This window comes from Arvicanthis niloticus, chromosome 20 (genome assembly GCF_011762505.2).
Source record: "Arvicanthis niloticus isolate mArvNil1 chromosome 20, mArvNil1.pat.X, whole genome shotgun sequence".
In the NCBI taxonomy this organism is placed as follows: Eukaryota; Metazoa; Chordata; class Mammalia; order Rodentia; family Muridae; genus Arvicanthis; species Arvicanthis niloticus.
In genome coordinates, this window is record NC_047677.1 from 40,688,145 (window position 1) to 40,708,924 (window position 20,780).

At 42.2% G+C, this 20,780-nt stretch overlaps 1 protein-coding gene across 2 annotated transcripts in view; it reads right to left on the minus strand.

The window, feature by feature from the left end:
* LOC117724597 (solute carrier family 5 member 4B-like) overlaps window positions 1–11,560 on the minus strand; it is a 50,078-nt gene extending 38,518 nt beyond the window's left edge. For both annotated transcript variants that reach the window (XM_034524497.2, XM_034524496.2), the window contains exons 1-5: window positions 11,417–11,560; window positions 10,727–10,798; window positions 9,406–9,510; window positions 7,714–7,773; window positions 5,179–5,283 (exon numbers count right to left, since the gene is read on the minus strand). In XM_034524497.2, the coding sequence (XP_034380388.1) occupies window positions 5,179–5,283; window positions 7,714–7,773; window positions 9,406–9,510; window positions 10,727–10,798; window positions 11,417–11,551 (477 nt within the window). In that variant the 5' untranslated portion in view covers window positions 11,552–11,560. The remainder of the gene's footprint in view (window positions 1–5,178; window positions 5,284–7,713; window positions 7,774–9,405; window positions 9,511–10,726; window positions 10,799–11,416) is intronic.
* Window positions 11,561–20,780: the final 9,220 nt, after the last annotated feature.

Here is a 20,780-nt window from a genome sequence, read left to right on the forward strand (position 1 = left end):
ACAAAGGGAAGACCTGACAAATAGGGACAATATTTACAAACTAGACACTAAAAGAATTCAACAGCAGAAGGTACACAGGAGCCGATTACAAATGGATAAATGATCTTAAAAAATCATTCTTACAAGGATAGATATTAATAGCACATGAAATTTACTTAACTCTTCACATTTTACTTATTTGTTATGTGTATGCATGCTTTGTCTGAAAGTAAAATTACTTCCTGCCTGCCTGGCATCAGTGGAAGCCAGAAAAGAATCCCAGGTTCCCTGCAATGGGAGTTACATATCTTTGTAAGTCTCCCTGGAAATGAACTGAACTCAGGTTTTTCTGAACAGTGAGTACTTTTTACCAACAAACCATCTCTCCATTCCTGCCAGGAGCCAACCTTACTCCATTTTGAAAGAACAGTTTAAGGTTTTGTTTTTTCTCAGCTATCTACTCCTGAGAAAGCAGGTGGCCAGCAGTCGCTGTGCCCTGAGCCAGACAAAAAACATCTGCCATTGCAAGATATCTGCTGTGGCAGAATGCCCAGCTTCTGTGAAATTTCCCCAAACTAATTATCCCCTTCCCTGCCTGTATAAATTGCCTGAGAAAATACAGCTTGATGGACTTTGATCAGAAAACTTGTCCTGGTCTCCTTCTTTGTGTCTATTGTCCTTTCACTCTTTTGCCGGCCCCTTCCTCAAATCCCCTGCGGTCCAGGGCACATCCCCACAAAACCTTTTTATTAAGTAGAAGTTGAACATTGGTAATCAGCGGGAAAATGCAAACCCCAACCACACTCAGACATGCTATATTGTTCAGGTCTGAATAGCTAGTATGAAAGAAACGAAAAGTAACAAATGCAGGAGAAAAGTAACAAATGCAGGAGAAAATTGACAAATGTAGGAGAGAAGTAACAAATGTAGGTGAAAAGGGTAAAAAGTAACAAATGCAAGAGAAAAGTAACAAATGTAGGAGAAAAGGGTGAAAAGTAACAAATGCATGAGAAATGTAACAAATGCAGGTGCAGACTCAGAAAAGTGGAAGGCTTGCATGCAGTTTCCACATGAGGCTATGCAGCTGTTTCAGAAAGCAGGTCTCTCATAACACTAAAGCTAGAAGAGCCTGTGGAGACACCTAGGCACAAGGGCATGGGAGCCAACAGGGAACCCAAGCCCAGAGTTACAGGACACATCTGAATGACAGTGCAGATTTGCCTGAGGAGTCAGGAGGGCACTTAGGGCCTGGAACAGCAAGAGAGCTTGAAAACCCCTGCACATTTGTAGCAGAGGACTATTTTGTCTGACCTTAGTGGGAGAGGATGCACCTAATCCTGTAGAGACTTAATACCCCAGGGAGAGAGGAAGGATGAGGGGATGGGGTATCCTCTCAGAGGCAAATGGGAGGGAGAAAGGAGAGAAGAACTCTCCAAGGAGGACCTGGAAGGGGGGCAACATTTGGGATGTAAATAAATAAAATAATTTTAAAAAATCTAAAATGGGCTGCAAGAGCCACCAGTGAATTGGAAGAAACTGGGTGCCATTTCAAAAGATGCCCTGTGAATGTATTAAAGGTCTCTTAAGTTAAAACCTGGTGACTTCAGCTTTGAGGAGGACAGAGGCAGGAAGATCGCGGATGCTTGATGGCTTCCAGATAAAATAAAATAAAATAAATAAAATAAAATAAATAGGTGAAGAGATCAGAATATCTGGAGACACACACAAGTTAAGGCAACTGAAAACAAATCAGCAGTACAGAAATTCTTGAACAAATGCTGTACACAGAGGAAGGAGAAAGTTTTATATACAAGAGTATGGTACAGTGCCTGAAAGCAATAGGACAATGAAGGAGAATGGAGGAGGAGCCAGTCATAGTCACATAGCAAACTGGCAAACACCCAGAACCACCATGAGGACAGAAGGATATGACTGACTTAAATTAGCCATCAGCCAGAACAACCAAAACAAAATCACAAGCAACAGAAAACCCTCCTTGCTCATAATAGTGAGCACAATGGCCTTAACTCACCAATTTAAAGACACACACTAGCAGACTGGATTTAAAAAACAACAAAACACTGACCCAGTTATGTGCTGACTCCAAGAAACATGCATCGATCTATGAACTGAGTGTCAAAGGTTAGAAAGTAATCTATAAATCTGCATGAAGCCATAAGCAATTTGGCATAGCAATGATCATCTCTGATAATGAAAATTTAAACCCCTAACCTAATCAGAAAAGATAAAGAAGGCAACTACAGATTGTAAAGGAACAATTCATTAAGGCACATAGCTTTGTCAATATTTATATACCAACTCTTGCTCTCAGTGTCATAGAAGAACCTTTAAGGCAAAAACCACCACATATGCCCAAACTCAATAATCATGGGGGACTCCAGTAGTCTACAGATCTACAGATCCTTTAAATCAAAAGCAGAAAAGACATCTCAGTGCTAGATCACACTGAAGATAGATTGGCTTGAACAGCTAAAAGGGATGAAGATAAGACAGGAAAAAGTTATCTACTTTTATCTGCATATGACATGGTCTCATACTGAAAAGATTCCATGGCGTTCACCTTTAACAAGAAAAAATCTACTGGACCTGATACTTTCAGAAAGTAACAAGATACAAAGCCAACATATAGAATCCAGTAGCTTTCTATTCACCAACAGTGAAAAGAGACTGAGAAAAATACCCCATTCATCATAGCCTCAAAAATCCCTAGAACTAAACCTTACCAAGGAAGTGAAAGGCTTCTTTCTATAGGGGAAACCTTAAGACACTGAATGAAATAAGTGGAGGAAAACATTGGTCATGCAAACACCTTCTGTGCTCTTCCACCAGTATAATTAATGCTGTGAACGTGGCTATAGTCTCAAGAGCAATCTACAGATCTGGTGTGATACTGATCAAAATATAGTGACATTCCTCACAGAACTAAAATTCAGTCCAAGTGCTTGTATGGAAGCACAGACAGACAGACAGATACACACACACACACACACACACACACACACACACACACACACATACACACACACACACCATATGAGTAGCCAAAGAAATTTTAAACATAAAGAATACAGCTAGAGAGATACATCACATTACCTGACCTGCAACTATACTACAAAGCCACAGTAATAAAGACAGCACGTACCAGGGAAGTCTCATGTTAGATGGGAGGTAAACTCACAAAGCTATGGACACCTAATCTTAACAGGGGCATCAAAAAACCAAAAAGGAAAACAATGCTCTTTAACAAATGGTACTGGGAAAATAGGATATACATCCTCAGAGGAATGAAAATAAATCTGAATCTCTTACACGATGCACATGTCAACTCCAATTGGATAAAAGACCTTGATTTAAAACCAGAAACGCATCTGAGAAATGTTAGAAGGCTTTGACGATAATGGACGGAACCTCTGAACCTGTAAGCCAGCACCAGTGAAATGTTGTCCTTTATAGGACTTGCCTTGGTCATGGTGTCTCTTCACAGCAGTAAAACCCAAACCATGATAGTCATGGTCTTCATTACAGCAACAGAGATGCAAAAGGTCAAGGGCACAGATACCCATGTCTTAAGTGAACATCACCGATATCACTTAAGACACACTCTTGCAGGCAAGCTGACTCCTGGGGTTGCATCACTGTGGCTGACCACAGATCCTTCACAGTCCAACACATACGTTCTTGGCTTCTTTGTCTTTGTACCTCCAGTTGGCTCACTAACACCCTCATCCCCTTCCATCATCAGGAGGCCCTCATTTTGGGGATGCACATCCTGTGAGGACTTCTTAAGTTGTGATTCTTCAGCCAATGCCCTTTGCATTTAGACTGAGCTCTAACTGTCAGACTTGGAGGGGAACTGGGTACCTTTATTGTATAACGCAGAAGCACACGGCTCCTGACACCCCTGACACCCCTGGTCTCACTGGCTTCCCTCTTTCTCTCCAAACTGTCTTTCTCTGCCAGCGATGTCAGTGCTGTCTCCCTAAGGATAACTTACAATTTCATTCATCTGTAAGCAGATGTTTATGTTACCCTAACCTGGAGGCTGATTTGCTTGTAACAATGATTCAGCTCAGGCAGAAAGCGAAGGTTAAGGCCAGCCTTTCTCTCATAAAAACTATGACACCTAGTGGGTTGTAACGCTGATAATGTATCTTTAGACACAAATACACATGGGGCAAACTACATTTTCCATATATTCTATTCTGGGTGCCGAATCCTCAATGTTTTCTTCTTTCTTTTCAATTATCTTCAAAGACACATTTTAAAAAAGAATCTATTGTAACATTTAACTGTGGTATCTATTTTAAAGAGGAAGTTTTAGGAAAAGAACAAGGTGGAATTTAGAAAAATAAGTGTATAATTGGGCAAAGTAATTCCCTTCTGGTTCACGTGAAAAAAATATTAATCTGGATTGAAATATTAACATGAGAGAGAATGAAAGGGTTATCACTGAGAAAACAGAGCTCAAGATGTCTGCACAATGGCTAAAGAGAATGTAAAAATATTCTCATGGAAGTCTTTGTACTTTATAAGGTATGTGAGTAAAACTTTCAGTACTTTATAAATATTCACCTAGCCCAGACAGATTCCAGAGTGAGCAGTCTTTCCCTGGCACAGATATTCCAATAGATCTGCAAACATTGTGACCACTCTGATTCCTGTCAGTCCTTGCTTATCTCCAAAGAATGATGAGCCACACGCCCCCTCTTGGTTTCCCAATTAGCCAACCATGCTTGTCTCTGTGAAGCATTTAATCAGTTCCAAACTGGACCCGTTTCTACCGATTTCACGATACATTTATCACCTAAATTAGGTTGTCTCTGTTTTTAACCCATTTTTAGTTTCTAGTTCATATTATACAGGGGAATAAATAGAAGGTAAGATACGTCCTTTATATTGTTACTTCCAGTGACATTTAAGCTATCACTTAAAGAGAAAACATTTTCCTTGTGTATATCCAGTCATCATAGCTGAAGGCTAGTAGGATTAGATGGTTTATACTTCTATTAACAGTCCTAAAATTCTCCTTTATCTTATGAATGCTTTGTAGAAAGAACTGACAGAGGTTAAGGCATCTACACGGCTCCAGCCTGCTGAAACACCACATCCCATTTTATAATCCTGTCTTTCTATCAAGGAACCTCATACAGCTGAGCTGTCAGGAGGTGTGGAACTCACGGAAATGTGAATGGCCACCATGATGAAGAGGGAGAGGACAGAAAGGTAAATCTGCAGTCTCTTCCCACCGAACCGCTTCCTGAGATACTCTGGCATGGTCATCACCTGCAGAGACAGTCATCAACAGGAATTCTCCACAGAGTCTACATCTGCTAAACACCTATGGACAATTAAGAACCTTGCATTAGGTATGTTGGAATAACCACATAAGAAAGGCATAGCTTCATGGTAGAGTTACAGGCTAAAATGATCATGCAGACTGGAGACAGACCATCTTATGATGTCTTCCTAACATTTACTACAAGTTGTGACCTTTGACAAATAGTTTTATATCTCTTTTCCTTGCCTGCCAAGTGAGCCAGTTTTCCTTCCTACCTTCCTTAAGACAATCGAACAATGTAGTCTAGGATGATCTTGAACTCACAAACTTCTGGCTTGTAATTCCCGAGTTCTGGGGTTGTAGGTCTATATTACCATGCTCAGCCCTAGTATGGGTTTATTGTCCTATATGTATATGTAGACATTGAGTACCTACAACTCTAAATGACTTATAGATAGATACACATTTATATTGTTTTTACTGATAGTGTTGCAACATTTAAGAGCAACATTACTTGTAAGTAAGCAACCACCATTATGTGTTGTGCTGGCTACTTTTATGTTAACTCGATACAACTTAGAGTCATTTGGGAAGAGGGACAACCTCAATCAAGAAAATGCTTCCACCAGATGGCCCTGTAGGCAAGCCTGTGTATATTTTTTAAAATTAATTATTGATGTGGATGTGTCCACCCCACCACAGGCTCTGCCACTCCTGGGACCATGGTTCTGGATGATAGAAACAAGAAGGCTGGAGAAAACCATGGTGAGCAATCAAATAAGCAGCACTCCCCCATGGCCTCTGCTTTATTTCCTGTCTTCAGGTTCCTGCCTTGCCTTCCTTCAATGATGGAGTGTGCTGTGGACCTGTGGGTGAAATTAACCCTTTCCTCCTCATGTTGTTTACGACTATGGTGTTTTGTCACAGCAACCCTAAGACTTTCCCAGAGTCTCCAATAAGACTTTGGAAATTGAGCTGCTTCTAAAATGACCTCAGACTTTAGAACCACTGCCATAGAATGAGCATGTGTTGTATCATGAGAAAGACACACTCTTTGGAGACCACAGATAGAATTCTATGACTTGATGTTTTTCCCCAAAGTTCTCAGGAGGTTCAGTTTCAGTGCCTCACATGAGGATGTTGGACTGTGCTATCTGTATGAGGCAGAGCTGAGTGGGAAGACAGATAACAGGAGCTCCACCATCACAGGTGGGTTATGTTATTCTCATAGGAGTGACTGAGGTCTTCAGAGATGGATCGTCATAAAGCAAGGATGAGGTCCATGCTTGACTCCCCCCCCCCAGGGAACCATTTCCTTCTCCATTTCTGTACCATATTTTGACACAGTGGAGGCTAAAGCATTTTGGGTACAATGGTGATTAACCTCCATGACTGTGATCTAAATAAACGTGTTTTCTTTATAAAGGACTCTCCTTCTGGCCTTTTGATACGTACACGAAATTCACTAAGGTGTACTCCAAAAGGCACCAAACATCCATTTTTGAATTGAGTCACTTTTTCCCTGTTAACCCATCACTTGCCTCTTGTCTGTAATTTCTAGCCCCACTAATGGAGGCTGCAAACCGCCTGAACAGGAAGCATCAAGTCTTCAAATTGTTCCTACGCTTCTCTCTTCAACCCCTTACTTTTAGAATCTGGTATCAAATGTGTTACTTTTAACCCAGGAGAGTCTATCTTTCCCTTTTCCCCTATTCCTATAAAATCATGAATATAATGTCTGTCTTTCTCAGAGTGTCTACCATGGGCCTATTGCTCGTGTGAGGTGTCCTCTCAACTGATTTGAGTAGTGCCTCCTAAAATATCAATCTGGTCATGAACCTTGCATTTGTGGAAGCCTGGGCTGCTCACTTTTTAGGGGTGAGAGAATACATGGCTATTACAGTTGAACATCCCCTCCCCTCCCCCACCCATGCAGACCCACATCTATCCCCTACCACTTCCTATAAAATGGCTTCTTACTGCAGTTTTTCTACTCCACGGTCCACTTCTCTCTATCTTTCAGCTGACCTCCAGATAATGCAAGGTCTCTCATGATGTTTAGCTTCTGTGTTGATTCTCTACCCCCTTGGGACTGATTTTTTTCCTGCTTCTAAGGGTGATGTCCCTCGAGATAATGCCAGGTCATTTCTGATTTTTTCTAATGAGCTTCCCTTAAAAACACATGGAAGGTCCTAGATTTAGGCTCCTAGACCAGGTAAAGACAAGCATAGTGGCCATTACACAGAGCCTTACAGATTTCTTACCCATATGTGGCCACATCCTGCTCTGAGCCCTTCCAGGGGAGGGATGGGGGCTTTGTCACCTGCATATTCTTAGCAGTAGGCCATGAGGAGTTTGAGTATTGAGTTTTGCTACGAAGATGTTAGTGAAGAAAACCAACTAGATGGCTCATTTGTAGGCCTGTGAATACTCACCCCTGCCTTGATGTAGATGGGGACAAACACCCACCCAAGAAGTAGCACCACAAGCAGGGCCTATAAGAGACCAGGGAGAGGAAGTAAAGTTAAAGAGGCACTGCTTGTGAGACATCATTTATATTATGAGAAAGACACCATCTTCAGACAGCACGGACAAAATTCTATGACTTGATTTGCCTCTCAAAGGTTTCACGAGGTTCATCTTTGGCACCTCACATGACAGTGTTGGGATCCATTGAAACCACACAGAAGCTCAACATCATGAGAGACCTTGCATTATCTGGAGGTCAGCAGATAGAGACATGGACCATGGCATAGAAACACTGCAGTAAGAACTTATTTTGTTAAATCTTGTCCCACTGAAACAGTTGAGGTCTTTGGACAGCTATCATGTCCTTTCCTCTGAGTTTATGACCCAGAAGCCAATAATTTCTCAGAAATAGGCATGACCCAAGATGTGAGAGAAAAGACTGTCAGACAACAAACATGACAGACTGGGCCTACTTGGACCACTGCAAATGCATCCAATTTTTATCAGAAAGGATTGGCCTTGGATGGCAAGTTGTGAACATGATATTCTTGAGTGGATAAAGAAATGAAAAGGAAATTTCAAGCTTTGTGATGATTCTTGATGAGGTTAATCGTAACTCCCCAGACAAAACAAAAGCCAAGACACAACCAAACATTGACCATGTGTTTGCAGGTTCTTGACAGGTGTGACTGCGTTGCTTCAACAGCAAGTGATGACGGCTACTTTAGGCAGTTCTCCTTATCTTATAGAGGTGGAAACCACACCTCACAGAGGTGAGGCAAGGACAGTGCCACATGCCAGGCTAAAAGGGAAGAGCTGAGCAGAATCCTAAGAGTCACACCCAAGAAGGCCATCTAAACGTGACTCTAGAGGCAAAGTCTGTGGTGCTATCAGGATCAAACTCTGGCCAAAGGGCACATCTGGGGGCTGGGTATATACACTGCAGGATCTCCTGCTACTGATGTAAGATGAGAAGAAATATATAAGGGCAGAGCAAAGGTATCTGTGATGATCCTTAGTCATTCCTAAGTCCACCCAGGGATGGTCTGTCTAAACTACGACCATGGTCTGACTTTATGCTACACTTGTGTCTTCCTCTCATCTGTAGTGCCTGTATGCATACACACGACATGTGAAAATACTGGGTTGGGGTTGGGGGAGATAAGATCAAGTTCCTGAAGCATGTGCCAGGTCCTCTCCACTATTTATGAGCCACACTCCAAGGTGTAAAACCTAAACAATATGCACAATTTTCTCCCAGTGTATTCTACACTGCTGAGTTCATCTAGAAGATTCCTACAAGGGGTAACCACTTATTTTGTATTTTATATAATTGATGGCTACAAATTTAGATTCTAGGAAGAAGAGAGAATATTGCTATTACAGTTGATCAATGGGGAAATGATAGAGAACATTGAGTTTTAGAGACCATGGTTTTGTGAGGGGTAACTTCAGAAGACTGGTCACAGGGAGGTAGTGATGTGGTCACCGGGTTAGGGATGCTTAAGGGAAAAGGGGGACTAACATAAAGAGAAGCAGAAAGAAAATCAAAGAGGAGTACATCCTGTAGACACCTTTCAGAATATCTAGTATATGAATTTGACTGAAACACCTTGATATGGCCTTTGTTTAAGGGAGAACCTTTTGGCACCACTTACATTCCATTCCACACCTGCAATAGCGATTCCTGAAGCCGCTCCTGTTCCAGCTAAGCCCACGAAGTGGTTACTGCCAATGTTACTGGCAAAGAGAGAGGCGCCCATCTGAAATGCAATCAGAGATTGTGGCTGGAGTTAAGAGATCCAAAGTAGACTTACTGACAATAGATAGAAATTGGTGCTTTGTATCCGAATATATGGTCTGTTTTGGAGAAAGTCCCATGAGCTGGTTAGAAGAATGTAGATTCTTTATCGTTTGGGTGGAATGTCTAGAGCTATTGCATCTAATGAATTTTGATGTTGCCCTATTGGTGAGAGTGCATTCTTGCATGACACAGAACAAGTCTAATTGCTCTTCAACATGACTGCCTGAAGGATGTTACTTAAGGCTTTTGACTCGGGAACTTGCTTTAAAAAATGACAAGAGTGGTAACATTTTGGAAGATAATTATGCTTGGTGGTTTTACTATTGATCGTGTTGCAATGGCAGGGTTGTGTTGTTGAATATTATGCAGCATACACAGTCTAATGAATGCACTTACAATTTTGCTCATCAGACAAGCTTATTGAACCTTCCTTAAGGGCACTTTGACTATTCAGTGGTTTGTGAAAGGAGCCTGTCTTTGGCCAAAACTGCTAGTGCTCTTTATCAGACTTTGCAACTTAAATCAGTCTTAAGGACTTCATACTCCAGAATGAGGGGCTTCTTCTCCGACCTCCATCATAGACCATTCTTTCCATTTATCTCCCTCTATGTAGTTCTGTCTTCTGTTCTTAAGACTCACAAGTCAAGAGAGGTCTTATCCATGACAGAAAACCACAACTGATCAAAATACAGAGTTGTAGAGCCCAGGGCCAACTGCTTCATTTACAGCCCAATCCTTGCAGCTGAGGCGTGGGGATCCGTGCTGAAGAAGGGTTGGAAAGATTGTAAGAGCCAGAGGAAGAAGACATTTTCTATGAGCATATATCTCCTAGAAATGTCAGAGAACCTATACTTATGGAATCTTACCAACATGGCCTCCTGAACATGACCTGAAGAAGGGCACCACCAGTAGACATGGTATTGTGGAGGGAGGAAATCTCATGAGGCCTCGAACCTGGATAGAGAACTACAAGCAACTAACAGATGCTGAGATCTGGAGAAATAGTTCTCCCCAGGGAAAACCATGCAATTGGTCATCCAATTACAACCAACCAACTCTGAAAGCACACGTACATGTGACATTCCATAGCCTGAGCAGGTTTGATTAATGTATTTAAGATTATGTGCACACACGCACACACCCCATTTATCCCCAGCAATCTCGGGCCCACTTACTGGCCACCAGGCCATGTCACGACCAGCCAGGAAGAAGCCTCCAACAGTGCCTCTGTTGCTTCTCAGCATTGCCTGTGAAGGAAGGAAGAAAAGAAGGGGGTTAAAGAGCAGCAGGTGCATTTCAGGCCCCAGCCACACGGGCCAGGGTGTGAGCAGTAGACACACTCTCCAGGAAGTGCTGCATGGACCAATTTTCAGCTGAGTACCAGGACCAGGAGGAGTTTAAGACACCATCCTCTCTGAAAAGCAGCTGGTTTCTGTCAGCTGTGGAAATGATAAGAAATGTGCTGTCGAGTGTTGGGTGAAAATTTGCAGCACAGAATTCGATACAGAAAAACGAACCGAGAGAAGACAAATGACTTAAGTGGCCAACTCACCAAGTCAGAAACTCAAGTAATAAATGGAAATAAAGAAAATGAGATCATATGTTTTTCCCTCTTTGCCAGATGCTAGAGATGCAAACAGACTGTATCTGTTATTCCCGGCCCTCCCTCTATTCAAATAACTAAGTGTGTTGTCTTAGAAATGAGCCCACTTGGCACTTCTACCAGAAGAGCATCCAGACAGAAAGACAATGATGTTAGTAACAACCTACCACCATCTCAGTTTATCACGACACACCTCTTGCACCCTAAGACACTGCCCCCCAAGCACAGTGCCCACCCAGAAGCTGGTGTGGTTCTCACATACCCACAGCCCCACAGCTAGCACCACTGTGAAGTAGATGACAATGACAGAGATGTCAGCAGCATTCCGAATGCGCTCTGACACTACAGGAGGCTCCTCAGTCCGAGACGTGGTGCTGGGACTTAATGTGGTAGCCATGGCTTTAGGAGGTTCTGGTTCCTTCCTAAGGATGCCTCCTCCTGTCTTTATGTAGGCACTGGATTAATGATCAACCCTCAGGCAAATGGAGCAAGGAGTCAGGGCAGGTCTGGGATGCATGGACCTTAAACCTCTGCTCTGTATTCAAGCCCTGGGACCTTGGCCCTTCCCCAGTTGTGTTCTTGGTAGTGTGTAAGAGTAAGGGATAAAAATCAGAAATGGGGTGCAAATTGAAATTGATGTGCAGAGTGTTCACTGACGGGAAAGACTGCGCATTCAAGACTGGACAGGTTCAGCTGCAGACTAGGAAGAGAGTAAGGAAGTGAGGGGAAGACACAAAGAGCAGAACAGAGCAGGCACTGGGCAAAGGCTCCTTATAAAACATACAGTGTTCTCTCTGGCAAAAGAGTTATCTCTTGAAAATAAGGTTAATTCTTTATTTCTAGGTTTCCAACATACTATATTTCTCTTGTAATTTGAATGAAGTTTATATGATAGTTCAAGGCCATGGTGTTGTGGGATTCTGATCAAAGAAATGGGACTTCAGTGCTCCTTCCAGGACCACCTTTCATGTAAGGTGGTACATTCACTGGGCAGGTCTCACACTCAAAAGAACCAGAGGACTCGTAGGCTGTAATAGGGCTTTTTAACTGTGATTTTTGCTACTTTGCCTTCCTTACACGATATCTTACAATTTCATTAGCTATTGTTTTATATGTTGACTTTTTTAAAAAATTTATTTATTGTATGTATGCCTATGAGTACAATGTCACCATCTTCAGACACACCAGAAGAGGGCATTGGATCCCATTACAGATGGTTGTCTGGGAATTGAACTCAGGACCTCTGGAAGAGCAGTCAGTGCTCTTAACCACTGAGCCACCTCACCAGCTTTCATTAGTTATTTTTAAACCCCAGTGTTTGATTCAAAAAAATAAAGACCTGGTAGTGGAGGAAGAGAGGCTATTGTCAGTCTAACAAGGTCTCTTATGTTTATGTACATATAATATAATGTTTATTATTATATAATTATATATTATATTATTAATATAATGTTTATTATATTATAATATAATGTTTATGTACATTATGGCAGAGACCAGATCACCTGGCAACTGCATTTTCCTTCTTTCAAGGTCTCTGGAAAAGCCTACTAAACAAGGTGGAGGAGGTTAACAGGAAAGATGGAGTCGAGTTTATGAACATTGTTCAGTTGGTGTGGCTGTTTCCTGGTTTTTCTTTTCTTTTGCTGTCCAAGGAGCCCCACTGGAGTCCATCCTTTGGTGGTCCAAGAACATCATCCTGACTTGGGGCTGTTGTTTTCACAGCATCTTCACATGAGTATTTGGTTTCAACAGAGGTCTCAATAAAGCTGAACACAGACCTCTTGACCGAGGGAACCACACGGGGAAGAACCAAACAAGTCCCTAATGTTAAAAAATGACACTTTTCAGCATCTTGAATCTTCCACGACTTGAAAAACATCCTCCCAATGATCTAGCTGGGCTCTAACCATTCCAAGCCTGAATGGGGGCATCCAAAACTTTTAAAATTTGATCTACGACTTATTCTATATCCTTTATAAATTATTGCTAGCAGCTGTTGCTCTAGTTTAATTGGTGGATATGCAGGCATCAGATGATATTGGTTGTCTGGGTTAATGATATGGGGCATGGAAATAAGAATCTTCTCCTATGAGAGCTCAAGACTTCTATTCATTTTTTCAAAACAAAGTTGTCGAACATTGTTTGTGTGTGTTTGTAGTTGGCTATATATATTGAATACATGTGGTTGAATGTATTCAAAGCATATACACATAAATCACACATGTGTACACAATACAAAGCAGTATATATACATATATATACATATATACATATATATGTATATATATACGTATACATATATACATATATATGGAGTACAAATGTTCTTGTACTCACAGATTAAGTACCAGGAAAACCAAAAACATCATACACACAGGATTGTCTCTCCAAGGGGATGTACAACCTACTTTTCCACCCATAAGCCTGGGAATGGAAGTGGCTAATAGCCTGGTGATCTGTGCTCTCTAAAGGGCCAGATCATAACAAACTCCCATGAATCTAACTGGAGATGGCTTATTGTCTAGATGGCCTTTGCATTATCTGGACAGCCAGGGGCTCCCCCAAGCTCCCAAATCAGTACAGAGGTGGCTAAGAGCCCAAGAGACCTCCACTATCAGTGTGACTGGCATCACACCAGATTGTCCCCTAAGCCCTTAAGACAATGCATGTAGCCCATCTCGAGAACCCATCTTCATGGAAGACGTAACATGTACTTTGAGAAGTGTTCATGTTCAGTGTACTTATGCCTCCTCGTTCAGGGGGGATTGTGTTACATCAGGAAACTTTCCCCCAAAGTTTACTACATTTAAATATATCTAAAATAAGCTGCCCAGGGTCACACTCTAGAAGTTTGAACCAACACATTCTACCGAAGCATGTTGAACAGGATTTTCTTTTTGCCACATGGGGATTATAACTCTGCTGGCCTTGGCATTTGGAGAGACCCCTACATACATGTCTAGATGTGTATAAAGCATATATATATGATATATAGAAACCCTTCCCTAGCTAGAGAAAGGAATGTGGTGACATCCACCAACTAACTGAGTGAAAGCACACAGCCTGTAAAATCACAAGAAGGGACTGGTCGGTAGTGACATACAGAAGTTACACCTCCTAGCCAAAAAATATAGAAGCATACTAAGGGAAACCTTTTATCACAAGTTCCAACAGCAGGGGGCAATCTCTGACAGTGTCATGGTAAGGGCAGCATCCAGGCAGACATGGTGATGGAGGAGCTGAGAGTTCTACGTCTTGATCTGAAGGCAGCTAGGAAAAGACTGTTTTCAGGCAGCTAGGAGGAGGTCACAGCAAGAGATGAAGGCAAGTGGTGACACTGCATTGGAATGGGAGGATTAATAAGAAAGAGTCCATGTGGTGGTCTGAATAGGTTTGATCCTCATACATTCATGGGTTTCATGCTTGACCATAGGGAGTAGCACTATTAGGAGGTGTGGGCTTGTTGGAGAAAGTATGTCACTGTGTGGGTGGGCTGTTAGGTCCTGAACTCAACCTCCACACGCCATACCCAGTGTGGATTCAGAGCCTCCTTCTGGCTGACTTCAGATCAAGATGCAGAACTCTCAGCTCCTCCAGCACCATGTCTGCCTGCATCCTGCCATGCTTCCCTCCATGATGATAATGGACAGAACCTCTGAAACTAAGCCAGCCCAGATGAAATGTTTTCTTTTATAAGAGTTGCCTCGGTCACATGGTCTCTTCACAGCCATGAAAGCCTAACTAAGACAGTTTAGTTACTCAGTAGGTGGTTGATGGAAGCTGATGCAGTCTGTGTACCAGTCAGCTTCCAGAGTTTCTAGGGAAAGGATGTAGAAGTCCTCCTCATCCACTTTGAGTCCTCAAAGACATCTAATGGGTTGAATCTTTCTTTACCGTCATTTGATGCCTCGCCATCTGTGGTGGTTTGAATATGCTTGGCCAGAAAGTAGCACTGTTAGGAGGTTTGGCCTTGCTGGAGGAAGTGCTTCATTGTGAGAATGGGCTTTGAGACATTCCTCTTAGCTGCCTGAAAACAGTCTGCTCCTGACTTCCTTCAGATGAAGATGTAGAACTCTCAGCTCCTCTAGAACCATGTCTGCCTGGATGCTGCTGTGCTTCTTGCCTTGGTGATAATGGACTGAACCTCTGAACCTGTAAGCCAGACCCAATTTCATGTTGTCCTTTATAATAGTTCTTGGTTGTGGTTTTTCTTCACAGCATTGGAAACCCTAACCAAGACACCATCCCTGAGGAAGACCTAATGTGGCCACAGAAGATTTAAAAGCTCTGTTCTGAGTTTTTCATTCTATATTTACTTCTACCCCAACTGGGACTTGAACCCTTGTCTTTCTTTCATGACTGTCTCACAAAACTAGATATTAGTCTCTGCTAACAGTGTGAAAAACATTATATATATTTATGCACTTGTATATATGTGTATATTTAATGTATATGATGTATATATGTGGTGTATATGGATATGTATGGATTGTATATGATGTGTGTGTTGATATTGATGTAAATAATGTTTATGTATATATGTATATGACATATATGTGTATATGATGTATATGTGATATGTATGATATATGTGTGTATGTTGATGTATATAATCTATGTGTGTGATGTATATGGATATGTATGAATTGTATACGATGTGTGTATGTTGATATTGATATATAATATATATGTGTATATGTATATGACATATATGTGTATATGATGTATATGTGATATATATGATGTATGTGTGTATGTTGATGTTGATGTATATAATCTATGTGTGTGGTGTATATGGATATGTATGGATTATATGTGATGTGTATATGTTGATATTGATGTATATAATGTATATGTATATATGTATATGATGTATATGTATATATGATGTATATGTACATGCACATATGATAGCCCAAGAAGAGCCCATAACTCTTGAACCTCCCTCTCTCCTACTACATCAGTTAGCCAATAGTGTCAGATTGTGAAGTCAAGCTCCCACCAATGAATTGAGATATGGTCACTACCTACACCAGAGATGAAGACTATCTTAGCCAAGCATATTACTTGCCTGGTTTGGGTTCTGGGACATGGCAATTGCAAAATGAAATTGTCTTCTAAGTTATTTTTGCTTTGTTTGTGTGTTCTTTTTCATGTGCCACTGAGACTATTCTTTCCCCCAAACGTTTAGGGTTCATCTCAGATTTCTAATCTATCTAGGAGAGATTTTAAACTTCCTACCTTGGGAAAGGCATGTCCCATTGTGGTAATCTCCTGGGCCCAGGATAGAAAGTTTCTTGACAGTATGGAGAAGGCCCAAGGAAATACCATGGTGACCAGGATACCTTTGCACACAAAGCCAAAGTATAAAATGAAAAAAAAAAAAGGCAAAATCCTCCCTGGGGACTGGGTTATTCTGGAGGTTGGGTGATATAGAGAGTGAGTTAAATGTGTAACTGATGTGAAGTGAGTGTGTAGATCCATGGATTCATGGATGTCCTTGATAAGTTCTGAGTGCTGAGAAGTACCTAACACATAAGACTGATCTGAAAAACTAGTCAGAGGAAGACAAAGCATTCAAAACCTCCATTATGGGTGGCTGAGTTTCTTATCAGTTACTGGAGTGCAAGAAACTTCCATTATGTGGGCTAAAACTGGTAGGTTACACTTATGAAGCCAGGATGGGAAACAATTAGCTAAAAAGATCAAAAGGAATGGATTCCTCAGAGGCCTGCCCACTGCCATGTGGTACAGCTGGGCAAATGACACCCAGAGGCCACTACCAGGAGCTGCTTCGATGTGCAAGTCTGTGGGAGACAGATGGGAGACAAAGAGAAGCTGAATGGTTTGAGGACCATGAAGAGAGGCAGAACTGGATACATGAAGGTAGATATGAATAGCCTTCCCTGCCACCTGAAGCAGTGGTGAAGGCCTGTCCCGTGTTGCCACTGAGGGCCATGTCTGTGTCTGTGGCTACTTAGCAGCAGGGCTCTGTATTGATGTCTGTGGCTTATAGAACCACCAAAGGCCCAGATGTCCCTGCTCTGGGAATATGTTGATGGGCAAGAACTGTGAAGAGCTGGCCCCGCCTCTCATCAGCTGTAGCGCTCAGGAGAGCCCTGCCCCTCACCTAGGCAGCAAAGTAGAGCTGGCCCTGGTGGTGGAAGCATGGTGGTGAGCCAGCTCCAATGCTCAGTACAGGAGAGCTGGCCCCACCGCTCATCTGATGTAGGGTGGCATGGGTTCTAGAGAGATGTTCCTTGTCCCTTGCCTGGGCAGCACAGCAGAGCTGGCCCTGATGGCGAAGGCAGTGGGGAAACGAAAGCATGAGAGCTGGCCTGGTCCCTCACCAGCTGCTGCACTTGGGAGATCATTCTGACAGCTCGACTGAGCACGACAGGAGAGCTGGCTTTGGTGGTGTGCATACAGGTAAGCTGGCCCCAAGAGCATGAGAGCTGGAGGAGATGGCCCTGCTCCTTGCCGGCTGTGTGTGGCACTGGGTGAGCCAGCGGGAACAGTGCTGGAGAGCTCCCCCTGGTGGTGAGAGTGCAGGAGAGCCGGGGTGCTGACCAACTCAGCTACCACCCAGGTCAAAATCCAAGGCTTTAAGTTGTCCCACCTCAATAACTACCTCATCCATGAACTGCTGGAGCACATGAAAGGGCTGGTCTTGCAGATCCAAAGCTTCAGGATCTCCATGACACAGAACAACAACAGAACTATCTGTAAGGAATCCTGGTGAAGATCCAGTATTGATTGATAGATAGTGTAGCAGACACCAGAGCCCTCAGACCAGACTAATGACTCATTGCAATGAACATTTGCAAGTAAAAATGTACAAACAAAAGGGTATTCCGTGGAACACACTGTGACACACTACAGTTTCCATGACACAATGTTTTTTTTTATGTTTTGTTTTATTTTTTATTTATGTCTTAAAATTTTCTTTTGGGAGGGAGGTTGCAAGGGTGGAGGGGGGATACAAAGGGACGGGGAGATGGGTAGGATTGGGGCGCGTGAGGTGAAACTCACAAAGAATCCATTAAAAGTTTAAAATAAAAAAGAAGAGATGTGGAAAGATACTACATACTCACCAATGGAGAAATCCACATACGGGGTCTTGTGATTCTAAACATGTATGCACCAAACAAGGGCACCCAAGTTCATAAAAGAAACACCACTACCACAAAATTCACATTTTGGACCTCACACTGGGATGACAGGTGAAATCTGTATGCTAATCCCACAAACAGAAAGCCTACACAGTCAGAAACTAAATCATAAGAGCATTAAAAAAAAAAAAGCCTATATTCAACAAAATTTCAAAATCTGGAAGAAATAGATAGTTTTCCTCATACCAACTACCAACATCAAATCAAGATCAGATAAGCAGTTTAAACAGACCTATTGCCCCTAGTGAAATAGAAACAGAGATTAAGTCTCTCAAAACGTCAGCAACAACAACAAAAAAAACCTGGAGCCAGATGATTTTAGTACAGATTTCTACCAGAATATCAAAGAAGAGCTGATGCCAATACTCCTCAAATTATCCCACCAAACAGAACCCAAAGGAACATTGCTTAATTCTTTTTATGAGATCACAATTACTCTGATATCTAAACCACACAAAGACCTAACAGAGAAAGAGAATTACAGACCAATTTCCCCTATGAACCTAGGTGCATAAATTCTTTTTTTTTTTAAAGATTTATTTATTATATGTACGTGAGAACACTGTTGCTCTCTTCAAACACACCAGAAGAGGGCGTCAGATCCCATTGCAGATGGTTGTGAGCCACCATGTGGTTGCAGAGAATTGAATTCAGGACCTCTGGAAGAGCAGTCAGTGCTCTTAACTGCTGAGCCGTCTCTCTGGCCCCCAGATGCATAAATTCTTAATAAAATATTTGCAAACTGCATTTACCATGATCAAGCACATTTCGTCCCAGAGATTTAAGAATGATTCATGTGTGTGCATGTGTGTGTGTGTGTGTGTGTATGTGTGTGTGTGTACTTCATTAAGCTAGAAAATCTAAAAGTGGTCAATTTTCTAGATTCAGACAAACCACCAAAAACTAAACCCAAGAGAAGTCAGCAGCATAAACAGACGCATAAGAAATGAGGAGACTGAGAAGGCCTCCCAACAAAACCAAAACCAAAAAACCAGGACTGGATGGATTCTAGCAGAAGTCTCTCTCTCTCTCTTTTTTTATTGGATATTTTATTTACATTTCAGATTTTATCCCCTTACCCCACTCACCCCACCACCCAGGAACCTCCTATCCCATCCCCCTCCCCATGCTTCCATGAGGCTGTGCCTCCACCTATCCCCCCACTCTCCCTTCCCCACCTTTGAATTCTCCCCCACTCAGTGTTCAGCCTTCATGGGACCAAGGATCTCCTCTCCCACCTATGCCTGACAAGGCCATCCTCACCTACATGTACAGATGGAGTCATGGGTCCTTCCCTATGTGCTCCTAGGCTGGTGGTTTAGACCCTGGGGAGCTCTGGTTGGTTGGTATTGTTGCTCTCTTCATGGGGCCACAAACCCTTTCAGCTCCTTCAATCTTCTTTCTAACTTCTCCACTGGAAAACCCTTGATCAGATCAGTGGTTAGCTGTGAGCATCTGCCCCTGAATGTGTCAGACTCTGGCAGACCTCTAAAAAGACATCTATATCAGGCTCTTGTCATTATGTACTTCCTGACACCCACATCAGTGTCTACCTTTGGTGACTGCACATGGGATGGATACCCAGGTGGAACAGTCTCCAGATGGCCCCTCCTTCAGTTTCTGTCCCACACTTTGTCTCCATATTTGCTCCCTTTAGTATTTTTTTTTACTCCTTCTAAGTAGGACGGAGGCATCCACACTTGGTCTTTCTTCTTCATGAGCTTCATGTGGTCTGTGAGTTGAATCTTGGCTATTTCAAGCTTTTGGGCTAATATCCACTTATCAGTGTGTAGATACCATGTGTGTTCTTTTGTGATTGGGTTACTTCACTCAGGATGATATTTTCTAGTTCCATCCATTTACCTAAGAATTTCTTGAATTCATTATTTTTAATAGCTGAGTAATACTCCATTGTGTAAATGTACCACATTTTTTGTATCCATTCCTCTGTTGAAGGGCATCTGGGTTCTTTCCAGCTTCTGTCTATTATAAATAAGGCTGCTATGAACATAATGGAACATATGTCCTTGTTATATGTTGGAGCGTCTTCTGGGTATATGCCCAGGAGTGGTATAGCTGGATCCTCAGGTAATGCTATGTCCAATTTTCTGAGGAACCGCCAGACTGATTTCCAGAGTGGTTGTATCAGCTTGCAATCCCACCAACAATGGAGTAGTGTTTCTCTTTCTCCACATCCTCACCAGCATCTACTATCACCTGAGTTTTTGATCTTAGCCATTCTGACTGGTGTGAGGTGGTATCTCAGGGTTGTTTTGATTTGCATTTCCCTGATGACTAAAGATTTTGAGCATTTCTTAAGGTGCTTCTTGGCCATTCAAGTTTCCTCAGTTGAGAATTCTTTGTTTAGCTCTGTACCCCATTTTTAATAGGGTTATTTGGTTGTCTGGAGTATAATTTCTTGAGTTCTATGTATATATTCGATATTAGCCC